Genomic DNA, 23,600 nt, shown 5'->3' on the forward strand with positions numbered 1-23,600 from the left:
AATCACAAACCATTTTCCGGGGAAAGGTCACTAGTTAATCGTAATTGGTTCAAGACAGCATAATAGCAATGTTGAAACATAAAATTTGATTGCCTCATCCAGAAAATTAGTCCACGTTTACTTGATTTTGGTTCTTAGAAACCCCATTCCTACAGGTAAGTAACAAATAAAAGTAGCTGGACCGCAGCATTGATCTGTTGACACAATTTATAATGGCTTCCTTACTCTCCTGGTGCAGAGATTCCCTGCTTGAGCCTCTCCCTCTTCATCTTTTTCTTGGACACGGGTTTCTTCTTTCTTGGAGGAAGGGTCTTTTGTGCATACATGTAGAGAGCATAGTTCCCAACAAGAAAGAGCAACAGAAGTCCACCCACAACAAGTAGGACGACCATACCTGGGTTCAATCCTTTCTTGCCCTCCTCGATGATAACATTACCCTGTATATAACAAACATTGTTACATCAAAGACAGTAAACTGAGGAACTCTCAAACAGAAGAGAAGATACGTATGGACTATGATGGAAGAAATGACTCAATCAGCTGATTTTCACCTTTCTCTGCTAAATGGTGGTGAGAGGGTGTCAATTTTTGTTGAAGGTAAGGCTTGCCTCCATGCACCTAAGTTGTCATGGATACAACCATGGAAACAAAGACTGTATATCTTGTCTTCCCCATCCCCGCGATGGAGGAGGCCTCGTGCAATAGTATACTACTTGTCTAGTACTTGATGGTGTGCGGGTGTGCATGCCAGAGTAGATACAATTTCATTGTAGCATATATGATATAGGGCATGGATTCATGATCATATGCATGTTTCAAGTATGACCATACAACTACATTCTCTTTATCTTTTTAAGGCACATTAACAATTATATGATTGAACTTTCTCTGCTCCCATTTTCTGCAGAAACGATAGGATCTTCAACGCGATATAAAAGCCAGGGAAGGAGAACTATAGAGATTCTTCATAAGAACTTGGTGATGCATGCTACTAATCTACATTCTTCAGATGAAAGTATGAAGACATTCAACTACTAACATAGAACCATCTGAGGAAGTCCCCAAAACCACCCGTTTTAGAACGATTAAACATACCATACATTCATTATGTCAAAAAACACAAGGTAACCAGAAGAAACATCTAGTACAACCTCGTATATTCTTATCAAAGTAAGCAACAAATGTAGATGCAAGCAAAAAAAATGCGCCCGGGTTGGCAGGGAGCGACGTGCTAAAACATCTACCCATATCTCTTAGTTTTATTCAAGTAAATATTATACTAGAATTCTATTTAACTGCCACTTCATTATGCTTCAACAGTTATAAATGTCAGAAAACCTATGGATTTTTAACGCAAATGTGCAATTCAGCACCTAAAACTCATTTGGAAGGAAGAAAGGTAGTTGTATTTGCCGACGTCCTGGTAAGCGTTAACCAGTCTGATAGAGATAAAGAGGGGTTGGGAAAATTTCTAATCTAAAATCAACAAAGCAATGTGGTTGTTTAGGCAACTGAAAGCACTAACATGCAAGTCATATATGAATTTGCACATGAAGCGCCGTCACTTTACCACTGGTGTGACCACAAATTATTTATGCAGTCCCTCTCAAAAGGTACAGAGGAAAAACTTGTTCTAAAATGATTAGAAATCAACATGCATGATGCAACCCTTAACACAGACGATCCTAGAAACAGAATAGGTGTCCATCCAAGCCATAAGGTAATGTGATTTCTAATTACACGAATCCTATCAAGTAAATTACAATTCTTCAGCAATAACAAGACCTAGAGGAAGAGGGAAAGAGGATACTAGGGTTTGAGCGGAGAAGAACAAACATCTTATCAATTAGGGTACATCTCAAGGAAAAACTTAGAATTTTAAGTTTTTATTATAGTCAAATCGGAAAGAAAAAGATATCAAGAAAAAATACCCCGCCATCGGTGAACGAGAATTGATCTGCCATCACGATTCACGAGCGATCCAACCGAAGAAAACCAACTCCAGCTTCTTATTGTGCCTACGATTTAAATTCGATAAAAGAAGAAATAAAAAAAAGTTAACGACGAACGCATAACCAGATCTACCAATTTCGATCTACGATCGGGAGGGAGAAGGCGAGTTACCTCCCTACGCGCTCGCTGCTTTCGCTCTCATCCCCATTTTCGTTGACCAATGTAAACGAGGCATTATATCAAAATTATTGGGTTTGGATTCTAAAAGTGTCCCATACGAGATCCGGATTAAAAGATCCAAAAGGGCTATTATTCTACACAAATTTACAAAATTTTATAATATTTCTCATCATACTTATATAAAGCAAATATGAACCTACGGTAGAAGACTGGTTCAATTATCTAAAATTATATGTTAAAAGAGTATACTAGTTTCTTTGTCTTACAGCAGAAGGCTAAATAAAAAACACCAAAGATAAAGGCAATAAAAATGCAAGGAAAATTACAAAAAGAGATAGAAAGGTATAAAAAGAACCTTTAATTAAGAATGGTTCCCCTTGTGCATTCAAGGGGGCAGTTGAGCTATTTGTCAGATCACATGTCATCCTGACTCCACGTTCTCCTGCTCCTCCTTTGAATACTATTATCCTACTGCATTTCCTTTTAGCACGTCTCCTCCCAATTTAGACACGTACGCGTCCTAGTTTTTAATATCCTTATCTCCTTATAATGCTCTAGCGGCTTATCACAACGTAGTTCCCGAATGGATCTCAGGCTCCTCCATGTATAAAATCGAATCAAAGAAAAATAAGCGAACTTTCCTCCTCTCTCCCCTTTCCTCTTTCTTCTTCCTACATCAACGATGGCGAGAGGTAGCTCTCAATCCCAGTCCTCATCGACCGCTGGATCGGGTGCCCGGCCGGCTACGGTGGGCCCCCGTGGATCTGCGGCGGCCGCGGCGGGGCTCCGGCGACGCAGGGTGGCCGGTGGCGGTGGTTTTGCAGGAGGCGGCGGCAGCGGCGGGAGCAACATGCTCCGGTTCTACACTGACGATGCCCCCGGGCTCAAGATGACGCCCACCGTCGTCCTCGTGATGAGCCTTTGCTTCATTGGATTCGTCACTGCCCTCCACGTATTCGGCAAGCTCTATCGCTATAGATCGGCTGCTTGATCCGGCTCTGTAAGGGATCACCCGTATCTTGCTTTGGTTCCTTTTGATCGAAAGCTGCCTTCTTAGTTTTGTTTTTGTTTTTCTTTTGGGACCAAAAGAAGTGTAGGGTTTAATCGTATTTGAACTCGTCTCACGTCTCTTTTGAAGAAATTTCCTTTTTTTGAAGGCAACGGATAATGAATTCTCTTTTTTACTATGTTTCCCTGTTAATCTGCTCGCTTATTTGTTGTTCGTGGTAATTGCTGTTCTTGGTGCTGTGCTGGAGATCTATTCCTCCTTTCTATGTTAACTAATAATTCTAATGTATTGAATGAGTCAATTCGAGGACATTCTGACAAAAAAGATTGTTCCTTTATTAATTATTAGACGTCCATCTGTTGACTTGCCAAGAGGTTCAAGTGGAGAAGAGAGAGTTGCGTAATTAGTTCATAAGATTCTAGTAATAACGTATTTTGTACATTACGGTAGAAGTTGGAGCAATTCGTGTTTTCCAGGAGGGAAATTGAATCCAGTATTTTTGCTTAGTTCGCAAACAGGTAATGAGCTCTCCATTATGCAGAGGGTCTGTAACTTAGCAAGTGAACATTTGTGCAGATATCTACACTCTGCCATAGTACAAGAACAAAATTGCATGAATTTTAAAATTCCTTTTGGTAGTGCTGAGGCTCTGTGATCCGTTTTTGGCATTAAGTGAGGCTGATCTGTTAATGACACGGCCATCCAATCTGTTCAATTGGTACTCGGCCTCTCAACTTCTCCATGCGGCTGTAGAAAAGGAAAATTCATCAGTGGGGCACAAAGATTTTAGGATTAATGTTTCTTGAGATCAATGTTAAAGAAAACTGAACATTGATCTTGTTTGTTTTCTTCACTGCCAGTTGGCTTATTTTAGAGGCATTGTTTTGGTGAATTGTAATACTATAGATTGTTATTAATTTATGACTCCAAGGATCTGCTCTTTTTTATATTGTCCCTATTCTTTATTCTTCCTTGATACTCTTCTGCTTCCCTGCAGTTTGCTGAAGTCCTCTACTTAGCTATGCCAATCACTTGATCAGGAAGTAGATTTAAATTAATCAAGTCACCAATCAATAGACTACCTCATATATGATCATGATGCTGTTTGCTTCCATAAATATGAAGTAGATGATCACTTCTTAATAAGTGTTTTCTTTTTGTCTATGCTGGATAAGAAAAATTACGATAAGGTATTTGTACACATGCAATTTTCTCATTGCTAGTAGCTTCATTTCGATCCATCCCCTTACCTTGGTGCAAGGACATGTGAGTTGCTAGATGTTCCAGACTCATGCTTCATTGAGATCTTCTATAGGTGGTTTTTAGTCATGATTGTGACAATTTGATATTTTTGCCAACACATATTCTTGGCTAAAATAATCATACAGATGCAAAGTCATGTTAAAGTTCTAGGACTAACAAACTTCTCTGGGTCACTTATGGTTATTCACTTGTTCTATATCTATTAATATGAATAATCAACAAATAAATTGGATCTGGCACCTCAGAAGTAACACATAACTTTACTGTAGAAGTACATGTGGAGAAAGAGAAAGCATATGGAGATACAAACCTAGTGCTGTGGAAGGCGGCAGTCATATGGTTGTCATCCCTAGAATGTGCAAACAATTTATTCAATATAAGGAGACTGCAAATGACAGTATCAAATTGTTCTATCATCGAATCTGAATAATCCTTCACTAATTATGATGAGGTTGAGATGCATTAAGTGGTGGATATATTAGCAACCAAAGAAAATATAAGGCTTGATGGCTTTTACCTATAAACATTTTGCATAAGAAATTCATATATATAGATTTTATGGTGCAATGTACATATTGCTAATAAAGTTAAATAACACTTTCTGTTGTTATATTTTTCTGAATTTTTAAAATATGGTAAAGTCGATTCGAGTTTCTGTCTTTGTCAGAATTATTTACTTATGCTTGCAAGAGGGAATTATTTTCAACATTTGAAGGTTTGTTTGCTAGAATTCTTCTAATGAGATCTTAAATTCTTAATTACAGGCTATAGTGCAATGTATTAAGATGGACAGTTCTTATAGGGAATCTGGATAAATGTTGCTGTGTCAGATGCCATATATAACATGTTTAAAGGGGACATAGGTGATGGTCCTCCTTGGGGAAATAGATATGCTGAGGGCTTTAAAGAGGCTTTCACTTTTAGTAAGAGAATGTCTGGTGGAATTATATGAGCATGTGAATGATTTTGTTGCTTTTAAGGATATGTGACTTGGAAGAGGCTTAAAGCTTTTATAAAGAGTAAAGTTTAGGCTTAATTTTTGTCATAACCCACACAAGGTGTATATCCGTCCAAGTTCCACTCAATTTTATCAAGATGTCTTTACCATGGTGGTAAAGCTAAAGATTAAACTACATGCAATAACTTATATTCAGCATGGTACCTTGGTTTTACATGTAGCAAGTGGATTGTTTTCCTGATTGCTGAGTATCTGAACTTGCTTAATAAGTAAATTGAGCAGAAAAAATAAGCAGATAAGATGGATTGAACAGATTGTATGGATAACTTAGATTTACTAAGTTGTATGATTAAGCTAGGAGGGTTTCCTAACACTGGATAAGCTTAAAAGGTTATAGCATGGTGTATGTATATGAGTCAGGCAAGTAGGCACAATGCCAGTGTGTATGTTTTCATGTCCATTTACTGCATCTAAATTTCTGGGGCTTTCATTCTTCAATTGTCAACTTTGTAATCTATCTTCAGGGAAGTGAATTTCCCAGAGGGTAGACATGCTACTATTCCATATATCATTTCTATCTCCTGATTGTTGTACATCAGTGATCAGCTCAGAACATTGCTGGAATATTTGTTGGGTATCAGCTTCAGATCAAAATGATGTATGCCTCTCTGCTCCTTAACTTTGGTTCCATCATCTTGAACTATATCCTATCCAGATATTTGGATGAGTAGAACCAAATTGATGGAGTGGAGGGATCCTCTCAAATGATATTAATTTCCTTCCTCTTTTGATCCTGGACTCCACTTCAATCCTAGGAGAGGAAAAAAAAACTCCCTTTAATGTTCCTGATTGGTTAGCTATTCATTTGATCTTGTATTCTATTCATTAAAAATTTGACAGGGTGTCAAAATTACATACATATTTTATAATATCATAATTTAGAAAATTATAAGAAGCATAGATTGTCCATTAAAACACGGTAAGGACTAAACAACTACTAATCTTTTATTTTAAGAAAAGTAAAGGCTTAAGTTTCACTTCAACTGATGCTGATAAGATTTTTAATTTAAGAACACTTATATTGTTATACAATATAAGTCATTTTAACCATTTGAACTCTAGCCTAAAGAAAAAAAAATAGAGATGAATGAATCACAAATTCCATGTAAATTAGTACCACTCTTTTTCCTGGATAGAAAGTTTATCCATGCATAAACCACACCCTATTACGTACAGAAACGTGGATAAAAGATTGATGCGCAAAAATCCTCAGATAAATTCCTGCCAAATGAGCTCTCTCGTACCAAACGGTAGCTCTGATGGTGGATGAAATGACAAGCCTATCTGTCTATTTTTGGCAACTTTCAGAGTCTTTTATTATAATCTGGCACCAAAATTACTTTTTGATTATATTATTATTACCCTCTTGTCCGAATACCTACCTATTTATTCACGAATAACATCCCTCTTATCCAATATCGGTGCTCTCTAATGCTAGAATAATGCCCAATCACCGATAAGGGACGGGTGGGATAAGTTAAGATGAACACATGGATGTGCGATAAAGCAGCCCTACCTGCCGGTAGAATTGACAGCACTCCACCGCCCCTCTTATTATTCCGAGATCCTTCTTATTCTCTTCTCTCTACTCCACGATAAACTATTACTAATCCCCAATCCCCCTACTCCAATTCCAATTCGCCAAGTAATACTCCCACGACGAATAATTTAGAGGTAGAATAGAGACGAGAGATAGGGGGTTTATTCGACGATGGAGGTCCTAAACGTGGATAACGCCACCGCGCCTCCTCCATCTCCTGCCCCTCCTTTGAAGCAACCAAAGCCCCAGCCGAGTCCAGTCGATACCACCTCCGTCTCCCAGAGGTTTTCATTAAAACGCCTTCTTTTGAACCAAATTTGATCTTTTTGGGGGAGGGGATTTGATCTTTGTTTCATTTGATTGCAGGCTTCAGAAGGAATTGATGTCGCTCATGGTGCGTTTCTCGATTCTTGATTCCCTTCGGTCGCGTAGTTTTGTTTACTTCTGTTATACGTCGTGATCTGGGGTTGGAATTGTTGAATCTTGTACGAATTGATGGATAAATTGGTAAATGGAACCCTGGATTTGGTAATTGTTGCTCTGTGAAATGTTTCCTTACTTTCGTGAGTGGTAAATGGTGAATCAGATCAAGTCCTCTATATAATATGCTATCATTTCTAGATCTTAGTCATCTGGATTTCTGTAAACCTAGCAATCTTTTCCTGTAGATTGCATAAGGAAAAAAAAAACCTTTGGTCCTAGTTGGGCAGTCTATTATAGCCCTATCCGTAGGTTGAAGTGGGTTTGTCTGAATAGTCTTTGCGAACTCATTAGAACTGTTCGATGCCAGCATTAGGAAGTGGCTGGGTCTTAAAATTTGCGTAAAATTAGGCTGCTAGCCACAAGCATGTTCTTCAAGCTAATGGAGTCTTTTTTGTTATAATGTCCAGCTGGGTTGGGAGTGAAAATAAAAAATAAAAATATTGAATATTGAAGTTGGCAGCCTGCAGAAGAAATAGGCTGGTTGAAAATGATGATGAAATATTCACATTCTACAAGCAGACTCTGAGTATATGTGATTGGTCCTATCAATTATGTTTGTCAGAAATGGTTTCCTCTTAATGTTTCCTTTCCGTTCATTGATTGACAAGCGGGCAACTTTGCACTTCCTTTGACTGCAAGTAATGCTTTTTGGTTAGAGCAAATTTCTTGGTCACAATGGACACAGATCTTCACTTCGTTTGCTGACATGTATATGATATTGTTTTCTAATTTCTTCTGAAGTGTGTATTTGTATTTGTGGTTTTCTCGGTTTTTCTTTATGTGGGTTTGAAATGAGCGAGGTTTCCTCTATTTCTTTTTCTGCATGATCATTCTCCTTTTCCTCAGATGAGTGGAGATGTTGGAGTATCGGCCTTTCCAGAAGGCGAAAACATTTTCTCTTGGATTGGTACTATCGAAGGAAGTAAAGGGACTGCATATGAAGGTTTGTCTTACAAGCTATCATTGCGCTTCCCTGTGGACTATCCATTTAAACCTCCTCAGGTTAAGTTTGAGACCCCATGTTTCCATCCAAATGTGGATCAATGTGGCAATATTTGTTTAGACATCCTTCAGGTATTCAAATTGTTCTCATGATAAATGATAGTTTTTCCAGACCGGATATAGTCTATTCTACTCATCTTCTCTTTATGTTCTAGGACATGTGGTCTTCTGCCTATGATTGCAGAACTATCCTTCTGTCTATCCAGAGCTTACTGGGAGGTGAATTATTTTTCCATATCTCTATGGAGTGTCTGTCTGTATTTACTTAGTTGGATACATTTGATACTGAATTCCATGTTATTTGACACAGAACCCAACAATGAGAGTCCTCTCAACAGCTATGCTGCGACACTATGGAACAACCAAGAAGGTCTGCTGATTTTCTACTTCTTTTTGTTGCTTTTCCTTTTAATCATAGAAAACCTTAGATCATTGGTCGGTGGCTGTGTGATCATGGACAATTTGCTTCCTTAGATACTACAACTCTATCATGCACTTGGTTTTTTTTTTTTTAAGTTGTTTCAGCTTGAGAAGCGATCCAAGCTTCATAATTCGTAATTAGCTGCCGAAGTGGCTAATGTAGCCTCAAGGCCTTTAATAACTGATTTTGCTTTGCAAATTTGAGACCTGTAGATATTATTAACAAGTGACTGCATTTGGGAAATCACACTGATGATGAGCTTGTTTGCTAGGTCTGTAGAGCACTTAGTTGCTTCCTCGGGAAATTCATCATTTATATATCACGTTTGTTGTGATCAAAATGCAGCAACCATCATTTTTTTTCTTTATGAAAAATAGTATACTTTAAGTTAGAACTTTGTTATCACAGCCTTTAGGCCATTGCAACATCTCTATTCTATTTTACTCTATCCCATCATTTCATTTCTTTTGTCCTGCAGATTACAAGAAGATGGTTCACAAGCAATATATAGATGGCAGTCAAATATTAGATAGCTGAAACAATAGGTTCCATCTTCTCAATCTGCTCCATAAACATTCCATTGATCAATATATAATGTGTTTGAAAGCTGGGTATACATTTCATCCTATGCCATTATGTACCACTATTTAAATGACTAGTTGTATGTAAATTTGAGAACTCCTTGTTTGTTGTAAGATAGTAGGACTGGAGGATTATGTGGCAATCTCTTTGTATCCTTGAGAACTGATAGTTTATGACTCGAGGTCAATGAAAAGATAGGATAGACTTGTGAAGCTCTTTTCTTTGTTTTTATAAGAAACACTTTTCCTTTGTGAAGCTTGTCATACCCATTTGTCACATCCTGCAAGCTTGACTTCACTTGTGAAGCATTTGTTATGTTAGTTGAGAAATTCAAGTTGGTCTCTTGCAGCTTCACTGAGTTAATGCAACTTCTCTGCAATTATGATTATTGTTATTTAACTACAGGAGTATGAATTCATTATGCTTGGTCCGTTTTTCCCCGAGAAAAGATCAATTTTTAGCGGTTATGACAATGAAGCACGTAATTTCTTCTCAAGTCCCATTCTATAGTATCTAAATTGGTAGCTGGATATAAATATACAGCTGCGAAGAAAGATATCAGCAAATATTTCTTTTCTTTTCTTTTTCTTTCAAGAAAAGATTGAGAATTAGACTGTAATTAAAATTCATCAAGAAGGATATATTGATTTATGGCATCATAGATACTAGGAAAAATGAGAACTTAGTAGTGTCCCACTAAATTTACCAATAGGGATTCAAACTTTGAAATTCTTACAAACGATAGTTTCATTAACCAACTAGCGCACACAGTCCCCAAGATTTAAGAAGTACTTCCGTGAGCTGAAATGATCAAGCTTCATAATCCAATTGAGCTGCTAACCTGCTACAAAATTTATAAAGCATACACCTACCTTGTTCAGAAAAGAAATATTACAAGCAGATATCTGCTCTAACAAATATTCCATCATGTGAAAGGGATCAAATATGGGGGTCAGTCTTGGAGGAAATTAGAGTGAAGAAGCTTCCAACAATAGATTTCGAGCTGGCAGGAACCAACCAATTAGTGGCAATTCACCTGGCTAACATAGATATAGATGAGAGAAACCAACCCATCCTCCACAAGCATGTATGGACTATGTTTCAGCTAGAGAGCAACTCTTGTTATGGAATCACGAAAGAGTACAAATTGATATTCTCAATATAAAAGGTAGTGTACTATCACATGGGCAGTATTAGGTTGCATGAAAACTAAATAAGAGATAGTGATAGCAAGCTTAGTACCTCATTGTTTATCACCAAATGACAGTTGAGCATTCACCATAATGCACTAGCCAACAATATTCATAATAGGATTGATCAATTTTGTTGGAAGAATATATATTGTCCTCCATATAACACTTTCCGATATCAATATACCATTGTATCCATGATGTCCCTAATTCCTTCTTTCATGGAAGGAGAAGATTAAGAATCTACATAAGCTGTAAGTAGCAGTGCAAGAAGTGTGGACAAGTCTTGCATAAGATGACAGTGACTCCAATAATGTGGAAATTTACACAGTAGAATAAAGAAGTCAAATAAACAAAGAAGGGGTCTAACGGTACTTCGGATATACTTGACCTATTGCTCAATACTCATGAAAGCAACTTCTATGGTAAAAGAGAGCCTTTTAGGCCATGGGCAAAATCTGCATTTAGTTTATGAAAAGTGACAGTTACTAATACGATGCAGATCAATAGTCATCCATTTAAAGCCAGAATCATGCATTGCATTTGGAATTTCTTTCCCCAAAGTTAGCAAACCTAATATCAAGCTATTCACTCTGGTTTAACATATATTTTACAGAGAAAAAACTAGTTGTGGATCTTTTAATATTCAGATTTCGCAAAACTACCCAGGTAACATTTGATAATCACCAAAAGAACCTTCTTGAACTAGCTGCCTTTCTCCTGACAAGCATAATTAATCACCTTAAACCACAACCATGGATCTTGATCTAGCTTTTATCATCAAAACCCCTGTCAGATTTATTCATTCATTTTTCCTTTTCAAAAAGCTATGATGGAAAAAGCACACATCATCTCCATATGCTAGTGCTTCTGGAGATACAACTTGGTTTGGCTCAACTAAAATGAGCAGACCTGATCAGAACATTTGGTAGGTTAGGTTAAAACTTCAGAAACTATTTCAGGCTTATGATGAGAATCTCAAACCAACCTCAAGCTATGTTGGATTGGATATTCATATGAATGAGCTTCTTGTAGATAGAAGTATTTATGTTCTACGAATAGGTGGACATTACATTTTTAGGATTCCTAACAAGCTTAGGGAAATGGCATAGCAAATGGTGTATTAATTAAAATTGTAAATGTCCTTGCAGATTCATTCATCCCATTTGAATATTGTAGCATATATACAGTCATGTTTGATGTTCTTTTGGCTTTATTTTCAAATGTTCATTCATTCATTCATTCATTCATTCATCGTACTCCATCAATCCCTAGCACGATATGCACTCTTCATCAGACATTCGACGAACTAACCTAACCTTGCTATAATAAATACAATAACTTAAAACTTATTGGAGAGCAAGGCAACATATTTCAAGGCATATCCACTCCCAAAATGAAAATAAGCTAACAGCTAGAGTAAGAATTTCCGCTGAATGCACATAAAATAAAATCCAAACTTCCATCAATTGGCGAAAACAATATTATTCCTAAAATGAGGTTTAATTTTCATTCATGATATGAACACGAGAAATATTATAAGGAGCACAACTCTCATAATCTACACAAACCACTCATTCATAACCAAGCAAACAGATCTTTGTACAACATGAGCGTAGGTAACCAGCATGACCAAATTTTAACCAACTTAAAATTTCTTGAGGCCTTTCAGATTGCAATCTTTTTGTCAAGAAACCAACACAATCCATTCACATCAACCATCATGATGAGAGGGGAATACCTGACTCATCTGAGGAGGGCTGCAACGCGCTGATTTTGATATTATAATTCTTCCGTGCTGAGGAACCACTACTCCCGGAGCTCGAATTTGGATCATCTGACAAATCTGAAGAGCAATCCTCATCGTAAGCGCTACCGACATGGATTCCGCACTTGCGGCAGAGCAACCTGGTCCTCCTCCTGAAGAGGCCCCACGAGTGCTTCGAGCTGAAGTAAGGCACGCAGCTCAATTCATCGCTCTGAGTGAATCGGCTCTCGTCGATTGCCACGAAGGAGACAACCCCCTTCCTGATTGCCTTGCCATACTTCGAGCCAATGTTATCAGTATTCCTAAATGAAGAGCTCAGATTCAAATCGTAACCGCAATACCCACAGCTGCAAGAATCATATGAGAGAAGTTACTAAATTGACCATGGATAAAGGAGTTAGTGAAAAAAAAAAGCAATTTGAAGACACTGCAACACTGTTTACCACAATTCATGAGAAAACCAGACAGATATACATATATATCTAATGGATCCTTGGACAATTAGGGTTTTTCTTATCTTATTTATCACATGAAGAGATCCCAGTTGCTTTCCTTAACTGATTAATTCGGACCTCGCTTATCTGATTCACGAAATTGAAGAAAAAGGCACTGACCACGCTATGGAGATCAGTCAACGGATTGGAAGACTAGGGTTTTGGGCCTCTCGAACGAATCAAATACGTAAAAGAAAACAGGGGTTTCATTTCTTAATCAAAAGAAGTCGAAAATGATGAGCAGAGAGAGAGAGAGAGATGACCTGTAAGTGACGTCCTTGATAGACGAGACTCTCGCGAGAGACGTCGCTGCTCCGTTTCGGGAGCTCTCTTGGAGAAACATCTGGAGTTCAAGAATCCAGAGATGAGAGAGCGAACTCGAGAAGAGGAGAAAGAGGGGAGAGAGAAAGGATTGGAATCGAGTAAGAGAAAGAAGAAAAAAAAGGCGATCTTGGCCACCGAGTGAGAGCCGCGTAGGAGTACGGCTGGAGGTGGAAGAGATATTAATCTTTTATTAAAGCAACGGAAGTCTCAATGGGTGTCTCCTCGTATAATAATACAATAAAGGCAAATATATTTTAATACTAAGATAATTTTAATTTGATTCTTTATCTGAGATAGACTTCAAATTAAATTTGATTCCATATCTATAGGTTATCAAATTTTAGTTTAAATTAATTTTAAACTAATAAATATTAGATATATATATATATATATATATATATAAATAATTTAAAAATAATTGAAGAGATAGAATTTAATTAAATTTTCATAATTATCTTTTATTTCATAAATTATTAAAATAATATAATTGTAAAAAAAATAACATGCATATAATATATTTTATTTAATCAGTAATACTTTTAAATATTTTGATAAACACTAATTACTCTTACCGCAGAGAAGAAGCGCCCGTTAATAAATATGGATGGCTCTCAGTCTCTCTACTCTGGTACTATGGTTAGTACGCTTAAAAAACTAATTTTCTCATTAGGGAAACTTATTGAAAAACACACTACATTTGTTTTTATTACTATGAACACCCTACTATATATATATATATATATTATTCTACCCTGTATTTTGCTTTAAATACCTCAAAATCAGCTTAAATAAATTTTACCCAGCTAATGAAATGTAGAATATTCCGCCAATTTTCAAAGTTAAAATAAAGTATTAAGATACTTTTTACTTGACTTTAAAAATCTAGTTTTCATTTATTTTTATTTTTAAGCTAAAATACTTATTCAAGATTATTCAATAGTATTAAGGTTATTATGCATTTAAAGTTATTTTAACTCATCTATATTGTGACATATTGTTAAGAAAACTAACAACAGAGGGATTTTGAAGCATTTTAAGCAAAATATAAGAGTTAAATAATAATATTTATATGATATGGTGTGTCGTAAGATAAATAAAATGTACGATGTATTTAATAAAATTACATATTATTTACATGGGATAAGAATATAAGATCCATTGCAGCTGATGGGTGGAGAAATAAAAATGTTATTCGAATCGAACGATCAATTCCTTTATTATTTTAGTCCACTTTATATCCCAGTTCAACGTCTCTTTGTGCTATTACTATTTTTTCGATGGACCCCGTTATTTTCCTCTCGATATTTTAGTTCAGGGGATCACTCGATATTTTAGTCCACTTTCCTTGTAGTCGAGATATGAAATGTTTAATCCCAAGAAAAAAGATTTTAAAAAAAAAGTGGTGCGAGAGAGAACAAAATTTACGACATTGGAATAGAAGAAGAAAAGTTATCTAACAAAAACTTAGAAAACATTTCTTTAAAAATATAAAGCCTTTTAAGGGCTGCTTATTTATGTAGTCTTGAACTTAAGAGGAGAGATAAATAAACAAGTCCAGAGGCATATTAAAAATTCTCCAAAAAAAAAATCCAGATGAATATTAAAACCCAACTGCCAGATGTAATCTCAAAAAAAAAATTGAGATTTGCTTCCTTCAGTTAAATATCACACGGATGTATATGGCATGCTAGGAATTTTTCGTACAAAGTTGAGAAGAGTTACACCTTGATAACTTTCTCTTGAATGAGCTGGACTGACCTTTGTAATACTAATAGAATACATAAGGAGACACCCAGTTGACAGATATAAGGAGCTTCAACAACCAATAATAGAGGAATAACATTTCAGGAGCAGATTGTAAACATATGTCATGCACCATATATACTATGATAAGCCTTTTCATGTCAAGTAGTCTGGTAGAACTGTATGCCTTTAGTTGGGTTTTCACAACTGAATGCAAGTCATATACAGATAACAGAACATTGAAATTATTAGCTCTGACGTACAAGGTTTAATCATCAACCAAGAAAATCACCCCATCCTTCTTAAGGAAATCATGGGTAGTGTGGTCCACAACCTGATTAAAAAAAATCTCTCTGTCAGGGAAAGAAATAAAATTACACTTAAAACAAAATAGCAAGCAACCATAGAATATGCATCTCAGAAGTTTACACAAACCGGAATTTGCTCTCTTCGGTAGTTGCTCCCAGAAAATCAGACATATCACCAAAAGTTACAACTAGGACACTTAACCAAACACTAATAGTAGAAAGTTGTTTTTTAATGGAATGAGTTCTCTATTGTGAGAAACAAAAGAAAGGGGTCAATTTTGAAGAACTCAAAACATACTATGAACCTAGAGAACAGGGGTTAGTGGATGGCACCAATCTGACCTTGAACTGGCATAACTCAAAGTCAATAGGGGTCATCCTCATGTACCGTAAAAGGGACAACAGTATACAAGACCATAGGAATGGCCATCATGTACTATTATGAAAAAATAAATGTTAAGACAGACTATTGTTAATGGTGCTCCAAAAGAATTGACCCCTAAAGATTGATATTGGGGGTCCATTCAGAAAATGACTTGTCAATTGCATTCTATAGTGTAGGACAAGCCATATGTTTAAGCAAGAAGCTGGGTAGAACACCTTTTAATAATGTCTCCATGTAATAAGTGTGAACATTTAGGTATTTCAGATGGACTTAAAAGGGAGATGATCTTCCAATAATTCAATCTACTTATTTGTTACAGTACGGCAGTGCCAAAGAACTCTACAAGATTTCTTTTATCTTACTATCGTGACAAAATATAGCACAGACAATTATTAAATCAATGTCTGATGTGACTCACCATTAAAGAATGCCAAATAAAGATTAAAGATAACAGTTCAAGAAGTTACATCCATTGCAATGTCAGTCAGGATAACTCTTGTAATTCTATAACAGGACCTAAGAAGACAAATTAGAGGGAGAATAGAAGCAGATACTTGATGGACAACCTTATGCGAGAAAAACATGGCAAGGAAAAATAGTATGTGCAATGAACTTTTCCCCCTTCTAACTCATTGATACTGCAGACCAACATAACAATCTTACAAAAGAACATACGAACATGACATATAATCACTTCAGGCATTCCAGAAATAGCACGACTACAACCTCTAAAGAAAACATCAAGAAGGATGCAACTTACATTAGTGTTGCTTAGCTCTAGGTTATAGAAATCCACTGCCTTTGCCTTGAATAGTGGGCCTGCATGCCATGTCCCAATGTTAAGCTTGAGAAATTTGGGGCCAGCAACTCGGAAAACATGAACGTCATCAGGGTGAGGCGGCAGATAACAGTGACCACAAGACGATCGTGCAATTTTCTTTCCATCCTCATTATGAGTGTCCGCCCCATCCAATATGGAAGCCTTAGCAACTCCAAGATACCAGTCTTCCCCACCAATAGAACCAAGGCATTGGGTTACACTTGCATGGTGAGTAATCTTTGAAAATTTGAGTTCTCGGTCTTTCAGATGCATAATATAGAACCTGTGAGGAGTAAGAGAAGTAATTACTATTTGTACATTACTCTAAGCTGTTCTTTATAGTACTCATCTCAAGTGCATGAAGCATTTTTAATTCTACATAGACACATGCTTATTCCTTAATAATATATTTGGATGTCAGAGCTAAACTTTCTCCAATTGACACCAATTCAAATTAATATTACTTGTGAAAGATTTTAGCAATCTTAATGCCTTCTAATTGGAGCTGAAAGACATTCTATATATCCAACTATCACTTAACCCTTCTTGAGGATGATAAATTCGCAGTGCCCTTTTGGCTTTGCATCTCGAAGAGGGGAAAACAAAGTTCAAATAATAAAACCTAATTCGTAGAAATAGTGCAAAATTTCAGCAAATTTAAGATTGAAGAAATAAATCAAAAACAGAGAAGGGATCATAGATCGAGAAAGAGATACCTCGGAGCACCGCGGCTGAGATCTAACTGCGCATCGCGGGGCCCGAATTCATCTCCGTCGGGGGAAGACGAGATCACCTGGCCGAACTCGGCGAAGCTCTGAGGAGTCGCGTCGATAACCTTCAGCTTAACAATCTTAGGCGCCGCCATGGAGGAGGAATTCAACTAGAGATATGGGACGAGATCAACGATTACAACTGTAGAGTGATGCTAGGAAAGAGATCGAAGAGGTTTTGAGATTTGAAACCTTCGGGTTTTGTAGAGAAGACGTGAAGCGGCAGAATTATAGGGGAGGATTTGGACGGAGAGCGAACACTTACGCGAGAATTGAGCGGTGAATGAGAATTTGGAGAGCGAATGGATAAGATTTACAGACGAGCGTAAGCGGAATACTCGATTGGAATCAGGGTTAAATAATAATAGACAAAAACAAATTCCTCTTATTCTATTGAAAAAGGATCTCATTATTTTAATGTATAGCTTTGGCTTTTTTTTTATTTGTTGAGAAAAATAGTAACTTTCGTTTCTTTCTCATATCAGATCGAATTGATCAGATACATATTAAACTCGGAGCAATTTAATAAAACATATGGTAGCATTTGCTTTGGTAGAAGGGAAGGAATAATACATATTAAACCTTATTATATTTTACTTGGATTTTGAGCTACTATTTCGTATAATGAAGTACCATTTCTCTTCTACACCGCAACAAAACCACAGAAGTATTACATAAGAGCAGTTACATCAAAAAGTTCTGAATGGAAATCCGAAAAAAAATGGCCATTTCCATCCAAAAATTTTCAATAGCAGCCAACATTGTAAACCACATTCATCTAGAGATTAGAGAGCTTCCCTTGGCTCTACACAATAATCAAGCTGCGAACGATCCCCACAACAAGCACAATAAAAGCTATCAAGGAGCAGATGATAACTATAACAGAAACAAGAGAAAATATGAGCAGCAGGAAGCCGAATCAGTGAATGATCAATAAGCTTCGGATTTAAATAACAGATGATCTCACATCACATCAACTGTCATCAGAACTCGCTGTACATGTAAATGCAAAATTTAGTGATATTTACATGCATAACAAACATGAATGAATCAATTCTTTAAATACTGAAAATCACTGACAGACAACAATAGAGCAGTGACCCTTTCAGATGCTGAGAAATGTTTCCAATCAGTAAAACTTTACCATTATTAGACAGCTCGCCGACCTGCATTAGGTTGGTGCTGGTGATTATTAATACGAGAATGAAAGCCATCTATGCTGTAATGCTTCGCTAGCAGTTGGTCTTCTTCTAGGATTTATTTGGAGCAGATAAGAGAGAAAATTAATGAATTTAGTATCAGAAGCCTGCAAATGTTTTGCCAATGAGGACTTCTCAGGGATTAAGTACTCTATTTGGTCTGTTTCCTGAAGAAGAAAAGAGAAAAGTTGTTAGGGATACTAAAGGTACTTCATGATAATCTTAACCAACCAATATGCAAACAAAAATGCTTTACCAACATGCATAGAGTAACTATTATATATAAGGTCAGCGGCAAGTTACACAATATATTTTCTCTTTCCTAGTCAAACAGTAACTAGACATTCCGACACTAGAAAAGTTTGACCAGATTAGATGGCCATAAAAATATAAAGGGGAAATTAGAGTTTACCTCCTTATAGTTAGGCCTAAATCATAAGTCTAATTTAAAAATCTTCATTAGAGACAGCTGTATAAGATTATATAAACTTTCAAACACATCTAAAGTAATACCAATCGTATCTTATATGACAAAGATATAATAAAAATATATATATGCTCAATACATTTATCATATCTTTATTATCTGAAATTCGATAAGTATTATTTTAGATGTATTAAAAAATACATTAAAAGTTTATCCAATCTTCAACAACTTTATTTCTAATAAAAATCTTTAAATTCAATCTCTAGTTTGACACCATGTAAGGGTAAAATGATATAAATAAAACTATAAGATGGTAAAGTGAATTAGGTCTAACCATAGCGGCATAAAATATAATTTGCCTAAATATAAATATTGCATATTCAATTTTGAACACTTCCAAGAATTCAATGTCGACATAACTATTTGAAAGCAATTCTGTAGTTAGAGAATAGCAACATATAAGACATAAAACAAAATGCAACACACAATTCACAGCCAAGTAATTTGGTACAAAATGTCCAGGATTGACAGTGAAAGAAGCAAGAGAATGAGGTGGAACCTCGTTTTTATAGTAAAGATCATAGTCCTCTGTAAAGTACTTGCGAACCTCCTGTCCCACAGCAAGCATCTCCATGTCAATTGGACCAATTATCCCAATCATGCGAGCAAGCATCATGACAACTGAATCATTAGTAAACAGCACCTGTTACAGTAGAAAGACTAAGTTCTTATATCCATAATGAGTGCTCTTCTGCACTTCTAGCATGTAAACAAACACTCGAACACAAAATAATCTCTAACAAATTGCAAAGATATTACATCTGTTTCCCTTAGTAATGCTGATTACTTTTCAGCAAGATGTAGAGAAAAAGTTATTGAAAGAGCATTCCACAACCATCCCTTATCGTGTGTGTTTTTCCTTCCCTTTTGAAGGAACCAGCCTTATCATAATCGGGTCCGGATTATGAAACAAAATTAACTGAAACAAGCAGGCCATCAAGTACATCTTTTCGGCCAGCTATATCATAGTAACATAATCAAGTGTCTACTAATATAAAAAAAAATCATTTAACTTACAGCTTAACTAAGATCAAGGAGAACTTACTTCACCAGTGTACAGCTCAGCCAAGATGCAACCAAGGGACCAAACATCAATCTTCTGATCATAGGGAAAACCCAGAATAACTTCAGGAGCCCTATAGGATCGTGACTGGACATATAAGCACAAATTGTCTGTTGAAAAACAACTGCTTCCAAGATCAATAACCTTAATTTCACATCTGCTGTAGCTCTTGATAAGGATATTCTCAGGCTTTAGGTCACAGTGAATTATCCTCAAATGATGTAGATAGTCCAGAGCCTCTAAACATTGCCGAGCAATTGCCTTAAGATCACAAGAAACCATATTTAAGTTTAGCAATCCTTCTTTCTTTTGATTAATACAATAACAGGCAAAAGAAATATGAAACTTTCACCTCATATTTCCAGAAATACAAAAGCCATAAGCTAAGTTACTTCTAGAACTACAGTTGGATTCAGGAGGCAATGATAGTAAAACACAATGCAACAAAAATGGAAAGAAGAAGAAAATTCCAAAAAAATGACATCCTCAGCTCTTATGCCTTGGAAAGATGGCATTCCAAAAAATATAGTGCATGTCAACATAGAACTTTGATATCAGTGCATGCCACTATCTAAATTTCCTTGTATAAAATTAGATGCTAATAATTATTCCTGAGTTCACTGGTAAATCTATGATAAGTACAATTGGTTCCAATTAGGTAAACTAGTCAGATATATACACTTCTTTGTAGCACCATGTTCTTCAGAATTGGCTACACTAAAATCTGTTACAGGATAGAAAACTCGTAAAACATCTCCAGACTATTCCAAAATTAAACCTTATTAAAATATCACAGATGAATACTAAACAAATGCAGCACATTTTTCTCCTCCAGAAAAAAGCCAGAGATACCTGTATTCTGGGCAATGTGAAATACACCTCCCCACCAGATTCTTGATTGTATTTCTGAAATTCATATAAATTTGCTCGCAGTAGTTCAGTGACAATGAAAAGATGTTCCTGTAGGATTTTTCGAGACGACATCACTAAATGAGTAATACAAATTCTAATTATAATTTATGCTCTGATAGATGACATTGATTGGGACAAGATCCACAGTTAACTCAGATAAATAATAAATAGGAGTGAATATGTAAAATCTTCATGAATGCAAAGAATATATAATCATCATGATAGAAAATATTAAGAAAACACCTACGAAGGAGGTGAAGCATAAATTTGGTCGCTAAAAGCTTTGCATATGCTCCACGATTCATATAAAGGGCCAGGGAGAGTTCATGGTTTCTTGTAATGCTGCATCTTTGCCTATCTACCATCTATTAGTTGCATCAGAACCCACTCATTATGTTTATGCTTGCCTATACTGCTTATTCATGTCTCTTATGTTAGATACTTTCTCCTCATACTTTTAATCAACAACTTTTGCATATGACAAGTCCCATAAAAAGTTATCACAGTGATAACTAATTTGAAGCACTGAGTTGTCTTCATGTACTACTGTGCCATTTGAGCAAAGGTGAGATGGAGAATGATGCCTTCTCAGATCAGTCCCTGACACTTTTTCCTAGAATTGTGAGGTAGAAATTAAAATTAAGTTTGTATTTCTATTGTAACAGGCTGATAATTATATAAGGTATCAAGGGAAAATTGCAAAACAAAGGCTAAAGAAAGTGAAATCCCTTTATCATATAATTAAACTGTACCTGGAAGTAGAAGTAGTCATAGAGACGCAATATGTGGTGGTCATCAGTAGGGTCATATTTATTTACAAACTTGAGTAGCTTGATCTCATCCAAACTCTGATCGAAGAAATCCTTATCATTTTTAATTATCTTAAGACAGACATCCATTCCTGTGTGGAGGTCATGTGCTTGAACAACTTTGCTGAATGCAGCTGAACCAAGATACTCAGTAACATAATATCTTCCTGCTATAACCATGTTCATAGGAATAGGAAGATCTTTGTTTTCCTCAAAACCAGTCCTGTAGTGCGTAACATGTCAGTACAAGGGCGACTTGATGGACTTTCTTCAATGCAACAAAAAGTACTGCATAAAAGTTTGTAAGCTATACCTGTTTTTGCGATGTATTATTCTCAGATCAAATGTTTCATATTCCTTATGAAAATCGCAGAGAGCAAGATCAACGTTGGTTTCTGGGTCCTCCTCTTCGAACAGAACAGCACCAGAATCCTGAAAATCCTTGTTCATTGGTCCGTAGTCTCCTAGTTCATAAGCATCATCTTTCTCTGGAAAAGGTTGTATAGTGTAGCCTTCTTTCTGCAACTCTGTATTATCCACATTATCTACAGAAATTACCCTGGTACTTTCTACCAACTTCTCACTATTTTTCAGCTCATTTGCAGGTTCAGAGCCTGCTAAATTACAATGAGGGTCAAAAACCAATCTCAAAATGCCAAGCATATAGAACAAGAGCTCCGTGAAGATGGGCAGTGGGGAAAGCATGATCAGACTACAGTGCAATGTCCTTAACAAATTCATGGGTTTCTTCTATTGAACATGAAATATCAAAAATCAACAAACTAGTATATCAAGATCATAAATTTCAGACACTCACTTGCAAAAATACCCGCATCAGCTGCGTATGAATTAAGCATCTGAAATTCCTCCAAAGTCTTCTTCTCATCTACCCGAGTACCATCTAGAAGCAAATCGCCTTCAAACACAACATCTCCGCCTTGCTCATCGACCCGTTTGAACGGAAATCCATCCTCGCCGCACTCATCCAACGTCTCGGTATGATCATCAATTATCTGATACCTCCCATACACAGTCGAGCTCGATGCCGCAACTTTCTCCAATTCCTTCCTACCATCAACCTTCTTAGCTCCAGTGCAGCAATCGCAAAGCGGAGATGAGCAATTAAAGATCTCAGCACAACCCTCACAACCAAGATCGCAACTTTCCGGCTTGCCAGGCCTCTCCTCTGAATCAACCGGCATTATAAACTTATCCTCGCCGTCGCATCCATTATCCGAGCTCTTCTTCAAATGGAAGGGATCGTTCTTATCGTCGTACCACCAACCCTCATTAAAGAAATCCGAGTTGATGTACTCGCGAGCTGTACCAAATTCCACCTCCGACGACGACGAGGCCTCCGATCTGGCCCGCTGCGGCGACCAAATCCCATATGGATTGAGCAATCCTGCTCCGAAAGAGATATATAAATATTAAAAAAAACGCGATTCAAATCAAGGACTCGAGATCATAAATTGAGAGAAGATAGAGCTAAATCCGTGTCGACCGAAGAATGTTACCGGAAGGTGGAGAGCCCATGCTGACGAAAGCGTCGGAGGAGCCAGAGCTAGAAGCCGAGCTCGGCGGCGCGGCGGAGTCGGCATCGATGCGGCGGCTGGTCGCGGGCGTCCGCAGAGGCGGGAGAGACGGCGGCGGTGACTCGTCAAATCCCGCGCCGCCGCGGGCGATGACGTCATCGCGGAGGGCGGAGGCGGCGCGGGCGAAGCCGTGCCCCGTCAGGAATGCCATCACCTCCTCGAATCCCGGCGCCGCCATGCGCGAATCCCAAGAGCTTCCTCACGCGAGGAGGAGGAGAAGAGGAGAGAGGAGCAGGGGGCCGCATACTTCTGGGCAGCCGCATACTTTTGAGGGTGGGTACG

General features: G+C 37.0%; 6 protein-coding genes across 12 annotated transcripts; 2 read left to right on the top strand and 4 right to left on the bottom strand.

The window, feature by feature from the left end:
• Positions 1-12: 12 nt before the first annotated feature.
• Positions 13-2,278, bottom strand: LOC140798796 (DNA-binding protein S1FA-like). Its single transcript, XM_073152846.1, has 3 exons — positions 2,125-2,278; positions 1,932-2,018; positions 13-437 (listed from the first exon to the last, which is right to left on the bottom strand). The coding sequence occupies exons 2-3, from the start codon at positions 1,962-1,964 to the stop codon at positions 222-224; spliced, it is 249 nt and encodes an 82-aa protein (XP_073008947.1). The 5' UTR covers positions 1,965-2,018; positions 2,125-2,278; the 3' UTR covers positions 13-221.
• A 461-nt stretch (positions 2,279-2,739) lies between these two features.
• LOC140798795 (uncharacterized) lies at positions 2,740-5,441 on the top strand. Its single transcript, XM_073152845.1, has 2 exons — positions 2,740-3,133; positions 5,170-5,441. Exon 1 carries the CDS (start codon positions 2,816-2,818, stop codon positions 3,122-3,124), a length of 309 nt encoding a protein of 102 aa, XP_073008946.1. The 5' UTR covers positions 2,740-2,815; the 3' UTR covers positions 3,125-3,133; positions 5,170-5,441.
• Positions 5,442-6,881: 1,440 nt separating this feature from the next.
• On the top strand, positions 6,882-9,663 carry LOC140798818 (uncharacterized). Its single transcript, XM_073152885.1, has 6 exons — positions 6,882-7,247; positions 7,330-7,357; positions 8,293-8,520; positions 8,604-8,667; positions 8,759-8,818; positions 9,348-9,663. The coding sequence occupies exons 1-6, from the start codon at positions 7,135-7,137 to the stop codon at positions 9,404-9,406; spliced, it is 552 nt and encodes a 183-aa protein (XP_073008986.1). The 5' UTR covers positions 6,882-7,134; the 3' UTR covers positions 9,407-9,663.
• A 464-nt stretch (positions 9,664-10,127) lies between these two features.
• LOC140798819 (uncharacterized protein At4g08330, chloroplastic-like) lies at positions 10,128-13,396 on the bottom strand. Of its 3 annotated transcripts, none has more exons than XM_073152888.1 (3): positions 13,167-13,394; positions 12,383-12,756; positions 10,128-10,295 (listed from the first exon to the last, which is right to left on the bottom strand). In XM_073152888.1, the coding sequence occupies exons 1-3, from the start codon at positions 13,244-13,246 to the stop codon at positions 10,288-10,290; spliced, it is 462 nt and encodes a 153-aa protein (XP_073008989.1). In that variant the 5' UTR covers positions 13,247-13,394; the 3' UTR covers positions 10,128-10,287. The 3 variants fall into 3 exon arrangements, with proteins under 3 accessions (XP_073008989.1, XP_073008987.1, XP_073008988.1); XM_073152886.1 differs by lacking the exon at positions 10,128-10,295 and adding an exon at positions 10,302-10,487 and having other exon boundaries at positions 13,167-13,396; XM_073152887.1 differs by lacking the exon at positions 10,128-10,295 and adding an exon at positions 10,349-10,491.
• A 1,637-nt stretch (positions 13,397-15,033) lies between these two features.
• LOC140798431 (uncharacterized) lies at positions 15,034-17,645 on the bottom strand. 2 transcript variants are annotated; one of them, XM_073152255.1, is made up of 4 exons: positions 17,446-17,587; positions 17,200-17,363; positions 16,424-16,766; positions 15,034-15,304 (listed from the first exon to the last, which is right to left on the bottom strand). In XM_073152255.1, the coding sequence occupies exons 2-4, from the start codon at positions 17,346-17,348 to the stop codon at positions 15,239-15,241; spliced, it is 558 nt and encodes a 185-aa protein (XP_073008356.1). In that variant the 5' UTR covers positions 17,349-17,363; positions 17,446-17,587; the 3' UTR covers positions 15,034-15,238. The 2 variants fall into 2 exon arrangements, with proteins under 2 accessions (XP_073008356.1, XP_073008355.1); XM_073152254.1 differs by having other exon boundaries at positions 17,200-17,645.
• Positions 17,646-18,153: 508 nt separating this feature from the next.
• Positions 18,154-23,600, bottom strand: LOC140799296 (uncharacterized). 4 transcript variants are annotated; one of them, XM_073153554.1, is made up of 9 exons: positions 23,241-23,600; positions 22,541-23,128; positions 22,037-22,340; positions 21,667-21,946; positions 20,855-20,962; positions 19,985-20,263; positions 19,439-19,582; positions 18,398-18,619; positions 18,154-18,246 (listed from the first exon to the last, which is right to left on the bottom strand). In XM_073153554.1, the coding sequence occupies exons 1-8, from the start codon at positions 23,494-23,496 to the stop codon at positions 18,446-18,448; spliced, it is 2,133 nt and encodes a 710-aa protein (XP_073009655.1). In that variant the 5' UTR covers positions 23,497-23,600; the 3' UTR covers positions 18,154-18,246; positions 18,398-18,445. The 4 variants fall into 4 exon arrangements, with proteins under 4 accessions (XP_073009655.1, XP_073009657.1, XP_073009654.1 ...); XM_073153556.1 differs by having other exon boundaries at positions 22,037-22,337; positions 23,241-23,599; XM_073153553.1 differs by having other exon boundaries at positions 18,154-18,619.

The sequence above is a fragment of the Typha latifolia genome, chromosome 12 (genome assembly GCF_019914945.1).
Source record: "Typha latifolia isolate L0001 chromosome 12, TyphaL0001v2, whole genome shotgun sequence".
In the NCBI taxonomy this organism is placed as follows: domain Eukaryota; kingdom Viridiplantae; phylum Streptophyta; class Magnoliopsida; order Poales; family Typhaceae; genus Typha; species Typha latifolia.

What these genes read in the sequence shown, in the direction of transcription:
- LOC140798818 (XM_073152885.1), top strand. Translation starts at nt 7,135, where the DNA reads ATGGAGGTCCTAAACGTGGATAACGCCACCGCGCCTCCTCCATCTCCT. An exon ending in ACCACCTCCGTCTCCCAGAG is followed by an intron (nt 7,248 to 7,329) that starts GTTTTCATTAAA and finishes ATTTGATTGCAG; the next exon opens with GCTTCAGAAGGAATTGATGT. An exon ending in AGGAATTGATGTCGCTCATG is followed by an intron (nt 7,358 to 8,292) that starts GTGCGTTTCTCG and finishes CCTTTTCCTCAG; the next exon opens with ATGAGTGGAGATGTTGGAGT.
- LOC140798795 (XM_073152845.1), top strand. Translation starts at nt 2,816, where the DNA reads ATGGCGAGAGGTAGCTCTCAATCCCAGTCCTCATCGACCGCTGGATCG.
- LOC140798819 (XM_073152886.1), bottom strand. Translation starts at nt 13,246, where the DNA reads ATGTTTCTCCAAGAGAGCTCCCGAAACGGAGCAGCGACGTCTCTCGCG. An exon ending in ATCAAGGACGTCACTTACAG is followed by an intron (nt 12,757 to 13,166) that starts GTCATCTCTCTC and finishes TGATTCTTGCAG; the next exon opens with CTGTGGGTATTGCGGTTACG. An exon ending in GCCCTCCTCAGATGAGTCAG is followed by an intron (nt 10,488 to 12,382) that starts GTATTCCCCTCT and finishes TATGTTAGCCAG; the next exon opens with GTGAATTGCCACTAATTGGT.
- LOC140798431 (XM_073152254.1), bottom strand. Translation starts at nt 17,348, where the DNA reads ATGGCGGCGCCTAAGATTGTTAAGCTGAAGGTTATCGACGCGACTCCT. An exon ending in CTCAGCCGCGGTGCTCCGAG is followed by an intron (nt 16,767 to 17,199) that starts GTATCTCTTTCT and finishes TACTCCTCACAG; the next exon opens with GTTCTATATTATGCATCTGA. An exon ending in TAGAGCTAAGCAACACTAAT is followed by an intron (nt 15,305 to 16,423) that starts GTAAGTTGCATC and finishes TTTTTTAATCAG; the next exon opens with GTTGTGGACCACACTACCCA.
- LOC140799296 (XM_073153554.1), bottom strand. Translation starts at nt 23,496, where the DNA reads ATGGCGGCGCCGGGATTCGAGGAGGTGATGGCATTCCTGACGGGGCAC. An exon ending in CATGGGCTCTCCACCTTCCG is followed by an intron (nt 23,129 to 23,240) that starts GTAACATTCTTC and finishes CTTTCGGAGCAG; the next exon opens with GATTGCTCAATCCATATGGG. An exon ending in CTGAGCTGTACACTGGTGAA is followed by an intron (nt 19,583 to 19,984) that starts GTAAGTTCTCCT and finishes CTACTGTAACAG; the next exon opens with GTGCTGTTTACTAATGATTC.
- LOC140798796 (XM_073152846.1), bottom strand. Translation starts at nt 1,964, where the DNA reads ATGGCAGATCAATTCTCGTTCACCGATGGCGGG. An exon ending in TCTCGTTCACCGATGGCGGG is followed by an intron (nt 438 to 1,931) that starts GTATTTTTTCTT and finishes TGTTATATACAG; the next exon opens with GGTAATGTTATCATCGAGGA.